Source organism: Geospiza fortis, unplaced genomic scaffold (assembly GCF_000277835.1).
Source record: "Geospiza fortis unplaced genomic scaffold, GeoFor_1.0 scaffold171, whole genome shotgun sequence".
NCBI classification, from domain to species: Eukaryota; Metazoa; Chordata; class Aves; order Passeriformes; family Thraupidae; genus Geospiza; species Geospiza fortis.
In genome coordinates, this window is record NW_005054313.1 from 6,611,234 (window position 1) to 6,629,067 (window position 17,834).

The 17,834-nt window shown below is 41.3% G+C and overlaps 1 protein-coding gene across 6 annotated transcripts in view; it reads left to right on the plus strand.

The window, feature by feature from the left end:
* The window catches only part of TCF12 (transcription factor 12), a 158,708-nt gene extending 142,157 nt beyond the window's left edge, over positions 1-16,551 (plus strand). For 4 of the 6 annotated variants that reach the window (XM_005419669.2, XM_031056012.1, XM_031056013.1 and 1 more), the window contains 5 exons: positions 5,864-5,978; positions 6,784-6,955; positions 7,938-8,170; positions 12,764-12,917; positions 14,260-16,551. In XM_005419669.2, the coding sequence (XP_005419726.1) occupies positions 5,864-5,978; positions 6,784-6,955; positions 7,938-8,170; positions 12,764-12,906 (663 nt within the window). In that variant the 3' untranslated portion in view covers positions 12,907-12,917; positions 14,260-16,551. The remainder of the gene's footprint in view (positions 1-5,863; positions 5,979-6,783; positions 6,956-7,937; positions 8,171-12,763; positions 12,918-14,259) is intronic. The other 2 variants (XM_031056011.1, XM_031056014.1) reach the window with 1 other exon arrangement.
* Positions 16,552-17,834: the final 1,283 nt, after the last annotated feature.

The window sequence follows — 17,834 nt, forward strand, 5'->3', positions numbered from 1 at the left end:
GAGAAGGACTGAATTTCAAGTGTTCTGGTCTGGAAAAGCTGTTTATTGTAAATTGGAACTAGTCTTCAATAGCAGATGCTGGCAGAGGACTGGGAGGAAGCTGTTGGAATGTGGAACCATAGTGTGCGCAGGCTCAAAATTGAAACTTTTTTTCTAAACGAAAAGGAGTTTGAGCACAGCTGTAGTGTAAGTAACAATGAAAAGGAAACTACTTTCAGATTAATCCCCAAGAAGGGTGAAATAATTCAATCCATCTCTTTTTGTTTCTTTAAAAATGTGAACTGTTCCGAAAAAATGTAGTTGAGCTTTTTATAGATCAGAAATATGCTAAAAGCATTACACAGTAAACAAATCTATTTGTAGCATTGCTCACTTCCCTTTTTCTTCCTCTTCATTCCACCCTTCTCAAAAATGCTTAAAGGAAAAAGAGCTTTTAAAAACATGCTTGTTTTAGTGGTGCCATGTGTTTGCATGTTTACAGCGTAATTTTAAAGACCAGTTACATGCTGTGAAATTTTCTGTTATAAAACAGATTCACAGCTGGGTACTGTGTGATCAAGGCAAAATTTCACCTATCATCAAAATAATTAGGTACCCCAATTGCTGAAGGGTTTGTATTCTATAAAACAGAATTAGTTCCAGGCTCTCCCATTCGCACGTCACACATCCATTTAGATTAATTTCAGGACCACTGCAGTAAACATCAAAAAGAACTGCTTGCTTTCTATAAGCTGCGTGGGTTTGGGGGCTTTGGGGAGGGGGTACTTTCCAAATGCACATCCAACTTCAGCTTTCTATACAAGTTCACAGTTACTTTTAGTAATGAAAGAAGTGATGCATAACTACTTTTGAATTTTTTCACAGTACCTACAGAGATCTAATATTTAAAGAATGTTGTTAAAGTTCTACCATGTTCTAGGGTAGACTGAAATTTAGTCCTACAAAAGAAAACTTTTTCCCTTCTGCTCTTGATGTGGTATAAAGTGAGTGACTGAAACTGCAGTGACAAGTTTTTTCTGTGACTTGAGGAACCTTCTGATACTGCTAAGCCAGACACAGTCAAATATATCCAGATAGTGCCAAAATGTACCTGAAAATCTCAGTTTCTCTTTTAAATCAGTTACAATAAATATTTTATCAACTCAATTTTTATTAAAATAGGAGACAGTGGAAAATGACTCTCCAAAATGGACAGAAGTTCCTTGATCTTCTCTAGTTTAATGTAGTTGTGTAACTTAAATGTAATGCAGACCTAATTTATCATCTAATTATTTGACTGACATAAGCTTGTCTGTTAGAAATAAATTTAAATTAAGAAAACAACAAAAAAAAATTTGCCTGTACATTTCATCCTCACTCGGTGAAACAAACTTGCAGATCAGTTTTGGCTTGTAAAGTGAGTCAGCTAAAGAATGTCTTGGATTAACCTTAATTTCGTTACATCAGAATAATTGGCTCCAACAGAAGGCATCCAGTTGTGGTCTTGCCCAGTCCCCAAAGAGCGCCCTTTGACATCATTGGCAATTGCAGGAGCTCAGCGTGGCTGAGGATGGAGTCCTGAAATAGGTGCAGAGCAGGGGCTGCCACATCTGGCTGTGCTGCAGGCTGAGGGCTCTACTGGTGATGACTGCATTGCAGTCATGCTCCCCAAGTATCAGGGGTAATTCTTCTTCAATAACCAGTTCATTTCAAACTCTTATTTACTATGAGGTTGGTGTTCTTTTTAAATAGCAAGTAGGAGAGCAGAGGATTTGACACACAACCTGAACTGTAAGATCCAGCCTTCATTCCAGATTTAAATACTGCTTTACTTGAGATGACATCCAGTAAATTTTAAGAAAATAATGAGTATTGGGCTAACATAGTGAGAAATGTCAACATTGATAACGGTGATTACCTATTTTTGAAGTTTTGTTTGACATAGGGTCAAGAAATGTTCGTTGGAATTCAGCACTAAATGAAACTTCCTTGTTGAAGGAGGGTGGGATCTTTGCACAAAACATTTTTGCTCTTTAAAAAAAAGTAGGGAAAAAAATAAATTTAATTTCCCTTGAAGATGATGATCTTGGCAGAAGGAGCTAGGAAATGAGTAATTTAACTCCTTTTTATGTAATTAGTGTAACCAGGCATGGTTTTATTTTAACATTTGCTTAATTTTTGAGCCAGATTTATTTTACAACTCTAGTTGACTTCATTTCCTGCTTGCTCTGAATGGTCTTGTTTTCTTTTTAGCTGGGCTGGCCATTAGACTTATTCAAATAGATTTTTAATATCTCAAACTCATCAAATATTTGCTAACTGGCCTTTGAAGTTGATTTGTATTTTATTTCATGTATTATTGAAAAGTTAAGAAGTAATACTTTTTGTTCTTATTCAAGCTGCTTTTTATTTGTCATTGTAATACAATGGAAAAAGAACAGCCTGAACTGATTAAAAATAAATAAATAAAAGGCCTGGAAACTCAGTTAAGGATGAAACTCAATCTTTAAGTCAGAGGGTTTTTTCAGGTATAACAGGAATCTAAGAAAATTGGTGATCTCCCTCTTTGTGCCCTGTGCCTGCTCCAGTAGAAGCATGAAAGGCCAGTTACGCAGCTTTGCCAACACCAGCCTCCGCTCTTGCTCAAACCCTTCCAGAGCTGCTGTTTCCCTGCAGAGATTGTGCTCCCACTGAACAACTCTGAGCTGTCTGAAGTGTAAAATTCTTGATTACAAAGCCCTTTTCATTGCCTTAATTATGCACACTTTGGCTAAAATGGTTTTAATGACCATAGCCAAACTGACCAGCTAGTAGGGCTTGAAAAGTTCAAAGACTCAGACCAAGAGTGGTATTTTTGTTTTCCAGTTCTCAAAAGCTTTCCGTGCTAAGTGCTCAAAATGAATAATGAGACTAAAGTGTGAGATGCAGAACCAATATTAACAGGACAGAGATGTCCTTTCCCCACGTGTCACTCTCGGTTCTCCTACATGCAGTTGTGTGTCATCACTGCCCATGATTTGTCTAGTTTTTATTTAGTTGCCTAAAATACTTAACTGGTTTTCTGGTTTCAGATCCCAAATGTTACCACTTAAATCAACCGAAATATATTCTGCCCTCAGGTTTGGAGTTTTTTTAGTTTGCAGGAGAGGTGGGGCTGCAGATTGTCCTGTGTACAAGTCTTGAAATGAATACAGTTGACCTGGTAAATTACAACAACGTACAGTCTTGTAACAGGACTATTGTTTTTCTCAACCTGGGGTTACTGAGGGGTAAGTTTTTTTGTGATTGTACTGGATGCCGGACCTGTGTTGGGTTGGCATTGTGTGGAGGAAGCAGACAAAGGAAGCAGTGACGGGAACGCGTTGGTACCGAGTGGGGTGCCTGCACAGCAGATCCGTGGTCACTGCTCACAGCAGATCCCGAGTGCTGTTTGCCCTGGTCACTGCTCACAGCAGATCCCGAGCGTGGTGTTTGCCCTGGTCACTGCTCACAGCAGATCCCGAGCGTGGTGTTTGCCCTGGTCACTGCTCACAGCAGATCCCGAGTGCTGTTTGCTCCTCACCGCTGTTCTCCCGCACTCTGTGTGTGCTCTGCCTGCCTGCGGTGTGGCAGAGCCCGGCCTTTCGTTTGTCTCCCATTTTGTGTGCCTGGGAAGCTTCGAGCTTTGCTAGGGAGGAGAGGGAGGAGAGACGGTGAAACAAGGCTGGATTAGCGCCGAAGAGAATGGATTCGCTCCGAGTGAGTTTGCTCTGGGGATGAGGTGCCGCGAGTCCCGCGGCCGGCGCTCCGAGGGCCGGTGCCTCGCCCAGCCCGCTCTGCCGGCCGGGGCCGATAAAACACGTTGAGAGGTCGTTTGTTTCGAGCGCCGCGGAGCTGATGGTCCCGGACGCCTTTCAGAAGACTTAAAGGAAGCCTGAGGTTGTGCTCCATTGAAATGCAGATGGGGAGAGCCCTTTCTCTATGCAGTGCGAGTCCAGGGAAAGGAAAACAAACCAAATTTTCCAGCTCGGTGTTTAAGATACTTGAATCTTGGGTAGCTTGAAGTAGCCACCGATCAGTTGTAACTGTAGCAAACAGAGCTTTTGGTCTCCGATTGGGATGCAGTGACTTTGAGCAAGTCATGTTGTTTGGGTTTTTTTGTTTGCCAGATTGGATTTTCTGGTATATCGTAGATCACAGATAAAAATCACTGTTATGGACAGTTTGGTAACATTTTAGCTCTTAAGATTTCTGTGTAAATCCTGTTAATCTAAATTGTATGCTTTTAATTTGTGCATCTTGTTTCAAAGGTTTGGAACATGGACTTAAATTCAGGTTTTATTTCTCATCTATTCTCTGCCTTTATCAGAACTGATTTGCTAATCTCTTGCTTTTAGATTAGCTCTAGATTTGAAAGTTGCCAGGGTTCTGACAACTGCTGTGTTTGTACACAGCTTTAAGAAATTTTTGCCTTTTTTAAGAAGTAGATTTTGGAACAAACCTGGCCCTGAAACAATTAATAGTCTGTAGCTTGAATAAAAGCACCCTCAAGTGTTAGGACTAAGCATGACCAGAAGAAGAAAATAAAACACACAACCTGCAAGGCAGAATTAGGAAAAGACTCAGTTTTGAAAAGTTCAGAGTAAGAATGAGGTTCATGTTCCAGTTGTAAAGAGTGTTGTCTGTGAGGCTGAAAGACCCAGGCTCAGCTCCTTCCTCCCTGCGAGTTCATGACTCTTGCAGGAGCTTGCAGGGCCAACTGTATCCAGAGTAGAACTTCTCACAAGCAAAGCCTATTACACACAGAGGAAGATAAAATATACTTGAAATAGCAACAGATATTCCACAGTATACAAGAGGAGATTTTCTGCAGAACAATGGATACAAATAGCAGCCCGGAATGACCTGATATTAGTTGTGGGTTGTTGGGGAGGGGGGGTTCCCCCTTTCTTTTTTTGTTCCTGTGCATTAGCTTACAGGAACAAGTGTATATTAAACAAAGGATAAACTTGCATAAGGGTATTTATCTCTCTCTGGGTAAAACCCATACTAAGACATGAAAGGTAAAAGCTGCATTAATTACTCAAGAGGGATTCAAAGCTCAGCAGTTTACTAGGATTGAAGGATTTATTGAAAAACAGTGGTTCTCATGTGTAACTCCAGGCAATAAACCTATTTAATTAAAGGCTTAATCTTCTAGTTGACATGTTTGCTACTGTTCCAATAAAAAGCTTCATCTGTAGCCAGTTTTTGTAACTATACAAATAATAGTAGAATCCCTCGTCTTTGTTAATTTTTAACTGTTTAATTGTATTATGTTGGTTATATTATAAATGTTTAAGAACTTTTGTGCCTTTAGAAATCAAAAGCTTTAAATGGAAATTATTTAAATATAGGCAGTGTATCTTTACCCCTTTTTCCTACCAAATATTTTTTTAAGAGAAGTTGATGACAGTATTCTGTATTGAGCAGCAGTTTTTTAACAAGTTGCCTCTTCAGGTTAGGTATGCACACTCAAAACTGTCTCACATAAGTATCATTAATTCAAGTTTATGCAAAATTAGAATTTTTCAAGACTCTTCATCTCAGTGCTTGCTACTCAGAAATGAAATCATGGTTTATTATGAAGGAATAGATGAAAAATAGGTGGTAATAATAATTAGATACCTGGATTATTTTATCCAAATAGGGTTGGTCACTGCTTGAGACGCGGCCCAGTCCAGTAAGGTCTAATCAAGTGTTTCAGTGTAACAGCATCTATCAAGCAAATCTTTCCTTTATTCAGCAAGAATTTAAACTTGGGTCTCTAATCCAGCAAATACTTCCAGTGTTTTAAACTTCTGTTTTTGGACTATTTCTTTGAATCACATCTTTAATGTGAAATCTTTGCTTTGCCTTGCTTTAGGTTGGGACTCACCGGGAAGAAGGTGTCAGCCTCAACAGCAACCATTCAGTTCTTCCCAGTACAGTTTCTGCTCAGAGCACAGAACTAAATCATAAAACACAAGACAGCTACAGAGGTAACTTGCCAGGCTTAAATGCTGGACAGGGTCTGCAGTAGTTCGGAGCCAGTGAGGCTGTAGATCTTGGTAAAATGTCATCATTGCAAGGGATGGGGGCATAGATAATGTTGAAAAATAAAAATTAATAACAGGTCTGATATACCACCACTGTTAGGGACTCCTGCAACAATTTTGAGGGCATCCCTCAATTATCCCAGTATAATTTCAAGAGAAGGCTGCATTACAGCCACGTTCCTCCAGCCTAAGGGGCCATGATGCACTTGCAGAGCTGCAGCCATTTCCCAGTTTCCCATTTGCCAGGAGAGCTGTGGGGTGGGCTGAGAGCAGAGTTCAGCACAGCCAAGGGAAGGAGGTCATTCCACACCCGTGCTTACAGTTCCTTCCATTTTTAGCTGAAGAAGTAAACTGCAGAAAACAGAAGTCAGCTCCTTTTATTGCCATGCTAGCACCATTTAGGGGGTGTTGCACATTCAGCCTAAACCCAAGCCTCAATGTCAGTGCAGCTTTGCCCTTCAATTTGCAGCCCAGACATCAGGTGCAGATTTCCTTACTTCACTCAATGTCCTTTTGTCTCAAAGAGTGTTTTCCTTAGACTAAGCTGTTACCAATCAAGCTGCTCTGTGAGCTGTGATTGCTTTATAACCCATGACACATGTCCAAGTGCAGCAGTGTTAGCAGGATTTCTTGTTTCTGTTAGTTCTTCCTGTTGTCTCGGCCCTGGCCCCTCAGTGCCATTCTCTGCTGAGGTCCTGGGCAGAGTTTCAGTGCCATGACACTCTCTCTGCTCTCTGCTTGCTTGCAGCACTGTCGGGTGGCTTACAGAGCCAGTCTGTGGCTATAGGTCCAACAGAAATCAAGTCTGAACATAAGGAGAAGGATGAAAATATCCATGAACCTCCCTCATCAGATGACATGAAATCAGATGATGAGTCCTCCCAGAAGGATATCAAGGTCTCCTCCAGAGGCAGAACAAGGTGTGTTGCTGACATAACGTGGAGAATCTGTGCTTTGATAATGCTCAGTAGCACGTTGTCCTTACATTTGATAAATTTATTGCAAGGCTTTTGTGTTACTGCACTGCATACACCAATAGGCAGCTGGGAGAAAAAGTGTATAGTATCTGTATATATTTAAATACAAGGTAGAGGATGTGCTGGGAAAATCATGTGTCAAGCGTACATTTCCTTACACTAGTGCCATGCCTAATGTCTGCCTGTACCTGTAAGCAGCAAAAGATTGAGGGCCCTGCCCAGCACAGAGGATGGGACAATGTCAGAAATTCCTGATACTTTGTACCTGGGCCAGGGCTGCCCTTGCAGATGTGAGTCTGTGGCAGTGGAGAGCTCCAGCTCCTGACCTGGAGTCTGAGGCCAAACACTGTGGCTAAATATCCTCTTGAAACACTTTGTCCCCTCCCAAGCCAGCCACAAAACTGGAGCTGATACTGGGGAAATGCTTCTGGATCTGCCTGATAGGCCGGATGCAAGCATTGAAATTTGAGGTAACAGAAAACAATCAGAATTTTGCAACCACAGGCAGCATAATCTGTATTAAGACATGTTCAATGGCATTTTGTGTGTTAGTTTTAGTAGAACAGAGGTTTTGCACAGTTTTAGACTAAATTGGATGAACCTATATTAAAAAAGACTGTGCAACTTGGTATCATTTGAGGCAGTTCAGGAATTCTAAATAAAACTGTATCTCTACACCGAGTAGTAGAAGAAAAAATAGTTCTAGAATTTGCCAGTGTGGTCTTTAACGAAAGTAAAACTCTTAAATAAGCACATGAAATTGAAAATTCCTTTAATGTGTTTTTATATAAGCTGATGCATTGGAAAATAGCAAAAACCTTGTTGGAAATTATTTTATTTTTCATCTATTTGTAGTCAGCACCAGGATCACTTGTTTGAAGCACCAGTGTTATTTCAATAGCCTGTGACGTTTCCTTTCTTGCAGCAGTACTAACGAAGATGAGGATTTGAACCCCGAGCAGAAAATAGAGCGGGAGAAGGAGAGGAGGATGGCGAACAACGCCCGGGAGCGTCTGCGCGTGCGCGACATCAACGAGGCCTTCAAGGAGCTGGGCCGCATGTGCCAGCTGCACCTGAAGAGCGAGAAGCCGCAGACCAAGCTGCTGATCCTCCACCAGGCCGTGGCAGTGATCCTCAGCCTGGAGCAGCAAGTCAGAGGTCAGTGGCTTAGGGCTGGGCCAGCCCTGTGGCAGCTTTGTTCATGGAGCAGTGTGGGGCTCTTGAAACCCGCTCAGCCTGATGCACAAGCTACTGAAAGGGTGTTTGCTGTTCTGTAGTGATGCTGAAGTTCTTTAGAAAAAGCAAAGAATCACTTTTTTTAAGAAAGGGGGAACAGAGTGAGTATAAGGTTTATAATTTGACCTTTCATTTTCCTGTTCAGGCAGTCATCACTTTAAGTTTTCAAGGTAAATTCTTTTATTCAAGTAGTGATGGATCTTGCTTTAAATTGTAACAAGCACTTCTTTTGTAGTAGAAAAGATTAAGCAACAATAAGAGATCTGTTTTAGGCTGAACTCCACATAATTGAAATATTAAAATGCAGTGAATTTATTTGTGTTTTCATAAGATTTTGCATTAAACATGTACTGGGGAAGGGAGGAAGCTTGTACTGTAATTGAATCAGAGCTTGGTTTGCATGAATCTTTCTCTGATTCCTTCAGATTTTTCCAAGAAAGAAACAATAGGCTTGCTGTAGGTGCAGAAGGAAAACCACTTTTTGCCATTCATTCTCGTAAGGAGAGATGGTTCTAGGGATTACGTTTGGTTCTTCAACTCTTCTGTTCTTGTGAGTTGGTGAAGCCACAGTTGACTTTAAATCTTCATGTTTGTTTTTGTCAAAGACATGTTGAAGTTCTGGTGTACCTTGCTCTAACCTTTGGTCAGCCCCGAGTTGGACTGGTTGGTGGCTGGGAGTCCTTTCCCACAGAAATAGTCTCGTTCTGTGGAGGTGGCACTGCCCAAATGAGTCTGCTCGTGTTCTGCTGTTTGGGACTCATTAGCAGCCATCTTCCTTGGTGTCTCACTGATGGAAGTGTGTCAAGTGAAAAGTCTGAGATGTGGAATGTCAGTGGTTGTATTTGCTCAATGCACTACATCTTTGAATAACTGATGTCACCGAGTGATAACAATGTTTTATTTTTGCAAACCTCATTTTTACTTCCTTTTTCTCATTTGTTGATTGCATTTTGCACAGAAGATCCAAGCAAAAGTTAGAAGTTTACTGAAAAGGGCTAAATAACTAACTTAACACAAACTTATGTACTTCATGCAGTAAGGATGAGATGCTGTGTTTTCAGGCACTTTTACTGATCCACTTGTCAGTAAAGGAACACACTGTCTCCAGCCAGAGCTCTTCCAAGGCACAGAGCAACTGCAGATGAGATGGCAGCTGGGGCCATTGTAAAACCCAGTTTAGCATCTCTGAGAGTTAGAACTCAGGCACTGTTGTGGTCTGAAAATGGTTGCCATGGTTTAGCGAGCAGAAAATAGAGCGGGAGAAGGAGAGGAGGATGGCGAACAACGCCCGGGAGCGTCTGCGCGTGCGCGACATCAACGAGGCCTTCAAGGAGCTGGGCCGCATGTGCCAGCTGCACCTGAAGAGCGAGAAGCCGCAGACCAAGCTGCTGATCCTCCACCAGGCCGTGGCAGTGATCCTCAGCCTGGAGCAGCAAGTCAGAGGTCAGTGGCTTAGGGCTGGGCCAGCCCTGTGGCAGCTTTGTTCATGGAGCAGTGTGGGGCTCTTGAAACCCGCTCAGCCTGATGCACAAGCTACTGAAAGGGTGTTTGCTGTTCTGTAGTGATGCTGAAGTTCTTTAGAAAAAGCAAAGAATCACTTTTTTTAAGAAAGGGGGAACAGAGTGAGTATAAGGTTTATAATTTGACCTTTCATTTTCCTGTTCAGGCAGTCATCACTTTAAGTTTTCAAGGTAAATTCTTTTATTCAAGTAGTGATGGATCTTGCTTTAAATTGTAACAAGCACTTCTTTTGTAGTAGAAAAGATTAAGCAACAATAAGAGATCTGTTTTAGGCTGAACTCCACATAATTGAAATATTAAAATGCAGTGAATTTATTTGTGTTTTCATAAGATTTTGCATTAAACATGTACTGGGGAAGGGAGGAAGCTTGTACTGTAATTGAATCAGAGCTTGGTTTGCATGAATCTTTCTCTGATTCCTTCAGATTTTTCCAAGAAAGAAACAATAGGCTTGCTGTAGGTGCAGAAGGAAAACCACTTTTTGCCATTCATTCTCGTAAGGAGAGATGGTTCTAGGGATTACGTTTGGTTCTTCAACTCTTCTGTTCTTGTGAGTTGGTGAAGCCACAGTTGACTTTAAATCTCCATGTTTGTTTTTGCCAAAGACATGTTGAAGTTCTGGTGCACCTTGCTCTAACCTTTGGTCAGCCCCGAGTTGGACTGGTTGGTGGCTGGGAGTCCTTTCCCACAGAAATAGTCTCGTTCTGTGGAGGTGGCACTGCCCAAATGAGTCTGCTCGTGTTCTGCTGTTTGGGACTCATTAGCAGCCATCTTCCTTGGTGTCTCACTGATGGAAGTGTGTCAAGTGAAAAGTCTGAGATGTGGAATGTCAGTGGTTGTATTTGCTCAATGCACTACATCTTTGAATAACTGATGTCACCGAGTGATAACAATGTTTTATTTTTGCAAACCTCATTTTTACTTCCTTTTTCTCATTTGTTGATTGCATTTTGCACAGAAGATCCAAGCAAAAGTTAGAAGTTTACTGAAAAGGGCTAAATAACTAACTTAACACAAACTTATGTACTTCATGCAGTAAGGATGAGATGCTGTGTTTTCAGGCACTTTTACTGATCCACTTGTCAGTAAAGGAACACACTGTCTCCAGCCAGAGCTCTTCCAAGGCACAGAGCAACTGCAGATGAGATGGCAGCTGGGGCCATTGTAAAACCCAGTTTAGCATCTCTGAGAGTTAGAACTCAGGCACTGTTGTGGTCTGAAAATGGTTGCCATGGTTTAGAAGATAAGGTTGAGCATTATGAAGTCAGAGGGACGTTAATCAGGCGTGGGTTTTGGTGTTTAAAAAGCATCTCTCTGCTCTCACAGATTCTGGAATTCACAGGAAGCTCCATGTTAATAAAATCATTCTGCCTCAGTCAGAGGACTTCCAGCCCTGGTGTCAGTGGTAGAAAACTTTAGTGCTAACAGCTCAGCTGGCCCCTCTGTCCAGGCAGTGTAAATGGAGAACTTCCTTTCCTCCGTTCCCCGTGCAGAGAGAGGCCCTGGCTCCCGTTTGTCTTCCCGTCCCCCTCTGCACCTGTTCCTGGGAGTGAGTGACCAGAGCTTTGTGTGACACCCACAGGAGCTTGCACAGTGCTTTGTGTAATTGCATAAACAATTTCCTCTCTCTGCTGGTAAAGAAGCTTCTCATTTTGTGATTGGTGCTATTCAAAATGAACCATTTCAGATTTAAGCTTTCAGTGTAGGCCAGGGGTTTTTATCTCCATTTCCTAAATCACTGTAAATTAACTTCCTTTCAAAGTTCCACGTAATTAAATCTTTAAAACTTCAAGGCAAGCCACATTTAGACAAAGAAAACTGTGATTAAGGAAAGTTAGCAGTTTGGGGTTTTTTTCCGGTAGACTCTTTAGGAGTGCTCATCCTTAAGGAAATGCAGTAGGAGGCTGCTGATAATGACTTTGGTGACAGCAGAACTATCAAGTCCATCCAAAATAGTCTCTGTCAGATGAGCTAAAATGCACAGGGGTCACTAAACTGCAGTTACTAGAGGGGTGCCTGTGCAGTGCAAGAAAAGGGCTTGTGCTGTCTGTTCAGTTTTGGCAGACTTCTTGCAGTTATAATTGTATCTGCCATCTCCAACTGCAAAACAGAATGTACTGACAGCTAGAAAATACCTTAAAATGTTGATTAAATTCCACAGTGGAATATGTTACATGTTTTTTGTGTGTCTTTTGGACCCCTGTGATTGACATCTTCTGTATTTGATTCATGAAAAGCCATTTTGAAGAACAGAAACAGTTGACTTTTAGAAACTGTCATTATTTGGAAATGAGATCCAAATCTACATCTATTGAAGCTAAGTGGGGAAGTGGAAACACACCGATGAAAATACCTTGATAGCTGGTCCACAGCTGGTTATTATCAAGTATTGGCTTTAATGTGAGAGGAAATAGGGTTTGGAAAAAAATAATGCTCCTGCCGTATGTGACTGTCATCACAGTCTTTTGATTGAACCAAGATGGGCACAAGGTGATTGAGGCTGATGAGAACTGTCCATTCAGGGTGTGCTGCCTCCCCTGCCCCTAACAGCTGGCTCATACTGGGAAGGAAGAAGCAGCGACATTACTAAAACTAGTGTGGTGTCAGCAAGGTTGGTAAGAATTCAGCCTGCCAACAAAATGGATGCATTCAATTTTATTATATTGTAAATTACAGACAGTTCTCATTTAGCACTTAAGTGTCTTAAGCTGATAAAGGAGATGCTTTTTAAAAGTTTCTGAAGGCGTATGTAGGCTGCTGAAAGGGTTTGGGCTTGGCTTTTTGTCTCTTTGGGTTTTTTTAATACCAGTTTAGGAGCTGTCTGGCAGGACTTTGAGTAGTGATTGTCTGCAGCTTTGGACACCTGTGGGTGAGCAGGGGGTGTCAGCAGCTGAAGGGGGAAGCTGCAGAGCTATTTTTGCTCCAGGGTTCTTGTATCGATATTGCCCGTGGTGTCTGGATGGGAGATTAAGAACTCTGATTCTTCTGTTACAGAACGAAACCTAAACCCTAAAGCAGCCTGCCTTAAGAGAAGGGAAGAAGAAAAAGTTTCTGCCGTATCGGCAGAGCCACCAACAGCACACCCAGGAAGCCACCCTGGCCTGAGTGAAACTACCAACCCTATGGGTCATATGTGAACACCAGCCAGGTACGTGAGACTCCTCTGGCTGCTTTGTGGGGGACACCTGGAGATGGGGGTTCAGTTCCTGAGCTGCCAGCAGCACCGAACTCGTCTGTGCTTTCACATCTCTCAGCAGAAACAGAAGGCTGCAGATTTGTTTGGGTTTATAATAAAACCCCAAGAAATTGTCGTCAGTCTCTATTTTCTTGCCTTGTTGCCAATGGCTACATCTCTTGGCTCAGGTGGCCTTCTTGGCATGACATCAGAGGAACACTGAACAGCTTGCTAGATAAGCCAAGCTTATTAGGGATGAATTATACATCTTTAAATGGTCTGAATATCACATTAGTTGATTTAAAAATCCACATATTGTTTCCCAGTGCTGATACAGTCTCAGGGACTCCTCATCCCAGTGAGATTTGCTCTCTGGCTCAAGGCCAGTCATTCTAACTCCTCTCATTTGCCCAGCAGAGACTGGCAACTGTCTTAAGTCACAATCTGTATTGGTAAAAATAGTTAAAATTTGAAAGTAGTGCTTGCAGCTTTGCAGGGTAGCCCAGTATGTAACATCTCATTGAAACACACTCATGGGGAGGCCCCACAGGAATATCAGTCTTTTGGGTTTATTCTTGTTGTTGGTTGGTTTTCTAAATAGTTGGGAAACTTTGATTTTAAAAGGGAAAAAAAATGAGTATTCCAGTAGACCTGTTGCCACTTTCAAAAAGAATAAAAAACTGGGTTCAGTGTCCTTGTTTTAATCCAGAACTTTACTGAATTTTATGGTTTGGGAGGTTTCTTGTTGTCGTGTATATTCTAATTCTTAATGCTTTGAATTTCTCTAATTTGTTTTATTTCATACAAGAGTAATTGGCTACTTTGGAATTGTCAGCTGATTTTTAATTTACAGCCAACTTAGTCTGTTCTTTCCATAGAATATATAAACAACCACTTTAAAAAGTTTGGTGTCTTTGCTTTTTTAATAGCAGTAACTTTGTGGGTTGACTTAAGTGCAGCATTGACAGAAAGGGCTGTACAGGAACATGCAATTTACCTGCAGGAGGGAGTGAAGCTGGCACTGCTTGATTTGGAGAGCAAAGTCAGACACAAACTTAAGGTCTGAGATGTGCAGATCATTCTTCCTCCCTTATCCAGAGAGGCCCAGCAGAAGGTTCTTTACAGTATATATCAAGTTCAAGACGGATATCTCTGGAACAGGGGATTTCAGGGGCTCTCAATTTGATCTTCTTTTGCACCTAAATGACCAAAAATGCCACCAAATCCAGTTCAAATTAGGTCTCTAATGATGATACTAAGCTTTTAAATTATTCTTTTCCTAATAACCTCTTGCTTCTCCTAAACTTCTTTCTAGAATTCCAGAATTATTGGTAGGATACACAGAAGGTGACCTTTCTTCACAAGGACACAGACAACTAACATTATATGAAGACACAAACCTGACAGGAGAAAACACTTGAAGCAAGAAACCCAAATGCAATCTTATGATCAAAGCTACTGGTCAACACCTGCATCAGGAGTGAAGATACAAGATCTTCAGACAGAATTTCAGCCCATGAGATACTCTGAACATATCATTCTGTTGCAAGCAGTGTGTCGCTTCTGCACAATCAGAGACTGTTGTGATCTCTCCACTCATTGTGGAAGTTGCCTTGTGCCTAAACTGAATTGACAAATGCATTGTAACTACAAATTTTATTTATTGTTATGGAACTGTAAAGGTCTACATATAAAGGGAAAAGTTAACATGTTAAAAGCTGATAAAATTTCAGCTGAATGCCAGCATTTACTAAAGCTGTTCACATTCAGAGAACAAAGCAGTGACAACCTTCGACCCGTAGCATTCCCAGCATACCTATTAGTGTCTTAAAAAAGGAAGGGAAAAGTCTTTTGTTGTCCTTTCCTCTCCTTTTGCCATATGACTAGTGTTTTCCATGCAATAGGAAACTATTCCTTGGTATAGCTTTTTTTATGTTCTTTTTGATCTCTGGTAATCTGAACAGTTATGGTCACAGTTCCCCTTCCATACTGAGCTCTGTGCCTCAAGCCACTCAGAGGCCTCATGAAGGCTGCAGGCTGGAGCAATACTGTGACCATAACATTTCTTGGATTTAAAAAGTGATTTTTATTTTCCCTCAGACTTTCCTCAAACGTTTTTTTTTTCTAATTATAAACAAAACCTTTTTAGGCTTCTAGGCTTCATAGTAAAGCTTGTAACGTGAAGTGTAAATTGGGTGGGGAGAATCTACTTTGTTAGAGTTGCTTTGTTTTCCGAGCAGTAAGTACTACATATAGTACATGTAAAGTGTTAGCTGTATGTAAGCACAAAATGCATTAAAATACAAAGGAGATTTTTTTCAGGCTGTAACTTTGGTGAATAGTAAAATCCTGAATTCACCGTGGCAGGTAGTGTGATGATATAACCACCAGCCAGGTGGGCTTATTACGTAATGGAATCTTAAGAGCAATGGTCACCAGTTTTTCCTTCCTGTACACGTTAACTATCATGTCATGTTGTATGGCTTGTCAGTGGAGAAAAATAGTGTGAATCAAATGCAAATACCCCCGTCCCAAGCCATATTAGCATTAAACCTTTAAATGTTTCTCCACCAGAATAGTGTCCATAAGTATTCCTTTGTCACAGATGTGCTGAAATGGTTAAAATCCCTTTGAACTTCCATGGAAACTGTCTTCCACTGCAATGACCATGGGAGGAAATTTCCGAAGCCAAGGTTGTCTGAGCTATTGTTTATATAGTGCATCTTTCATCACTGGCAATTGGTTCACACACAAAACAGGAACAAAACTATAATTTTTATGAAGTCGTTTAATTTAAAAGAACAAAAGATGGATTGATAAAATAAACTAATGAATTTAAGCTCATGTTCTGGATGGTTCCTAACAAAACAGTTTGTGGAATTAGTGGACTCATTTCTATTACTTTAATTTGCATATATCATCAGATAACACCTGATTATATCTGTGGCCTTGTTCTTCATTTCAGTGTTTATCAGCTAAACGGAATTTGTTGCTTATGACGTGTGAAAGTGATCACGTGCCACTGCCTGGCCTTTTTCCTTCTAAGCTTGTTGTCTTTTTGGCTATATTAGACTTTGCAGTATGCCCAGAAGCTTTCCTTCATAAAATAGAAAGAAAAAAACATTTGGCTTATTTTTCACTGTAGCTAGTCTTTTATACAATAATCTTGTAAGAAAATTTCTTGAATTCTAAATATTACTCTTTCTAGATTTTTGAAATCAAAAAAAGTTTTCAGTAAAAAGTTTCTTACTTTATTTTACTATATTAGGTAGTAAAAATGTAGGGTTATTTACCATAACCTGTTCATTAATATCAGAAATTTACAATAGCATTGTAAGACCATAGTAGGGTTCTAGCATACCGTGTAGTACCTATGGAGTATTGTAAGAGCTAATTGTCCGAGATGAATTGCTTCTCATCTTGTTCTCCAGTTTCCATTGTTGGTTTATTGCAGATTTGTACCCTGTGTCAAATTTCAAGGTATTGCTGATAAACCTTTCCAACCAGCAGCAAGAAGTTCAAAAAATTTCTGTCAATGTAACAGAAAACACTATGTATATAACATTTATGTAGCAATAAATGTGCCATCTTTTTTTAACATGGTAAATCAGTGAGTTTTTTAAATTTCTCTCTCCTCATAGGCAATGTGTTACTTGAAAAACAGTGGCAGAACTCTCTTCTGAGTTGTCAGAACAAAGCCTGACAGTGCCTGAGGAGCAGCAGTGCCTGAGCTGTGCGTCCTGCTGCAGAGCAGGGAGGGGATCGCACAGACAGACAGACAGCAAACCAGGAGCAGCTGATCCCACAGGCACAGCCCCTTGTCCAGCTCACTCCTGTCTCTGCCTGTGCTGAAGAGAGGCTGCCTGGATCTGAGCCCCTCTGTGCAGGGAAGTTCAGTGCCAAGTTCATTCTGACCTGACTGATGCAGCTGTGAAGGTTTTGTGGCACTGTGGGGAAGGTCTGTAGTTCAGGCACATCAAAGATGCAGCTCCTCTGTGTGCAGAGCTGATGTGAAAGTGTGGGGTGTCAGCACAGCTGCTGTGCTCAGCACCACTTCTGACTCCAGAGTCTGTCCTTGGTAACCTCAGGGACCCAGAGTGCAGGTCAGGCTCGTGTCTGTTACAGAGACAAAGAGACAGAGCTCTGCCATGGCCTGGCCAAACGGGAGCTCAGACCCAGCCATGTCAGCTGCCTTTCAGAATGGCTGTAGCAGCAGCAGTGGCAGAGATGCCCAGTGCCTTCCCCAGCACACATTCCCAATTTGAACTTTACTCCAGTAACAATTCTAAATCCAGCCTTTATCTTTCTTTTACCACATGCTGTCCTGTTTGCATATACTTTCTGATCACAAGTCCTTCATCTTTTTTTTTTTCCATTTGATTTGTGTGTGTGGGGAAGAGATGCATGTTGGGATATCTTTGTTAAATACAGTTCTTCTATAATTAGCATTTGGAATATTTTAGGAAAGCTCTCCTGTAAATCTAAAGCATTGGGAGGTCTTAAAATGGACTTTAACTTTTTTTCCTCCAGCTACTGAGTAGTTGCTGCTAAAAAGTTTCTGGATTCTTCATTAATTAAAATTTCCCCAAGAATTAAACATTTTGCCCCAACATCTGGAAATCGTGGCAGACCAAAAGTAAAACGGAACCATGTGTAGAAGACAACCAAGGCAGTGGGTGGTAAACTTTGCTGTTTGTTTGCAACACCAATACCTTCTGCAGACTGATATCCCTCGCCTGTGGATACTAAAATGTCCTGTGAAAAGAAGACATTTTAAAGCACTTTAAAGCCTGGCAGCATATCAAGAGTGGGGCTCCAGCAGGCCCAGCAGGGGTGAAGGAGCAGGCTGGCACCTTCCTGCCTGTGCACACAGGCTGAGGCTCCCTGCTC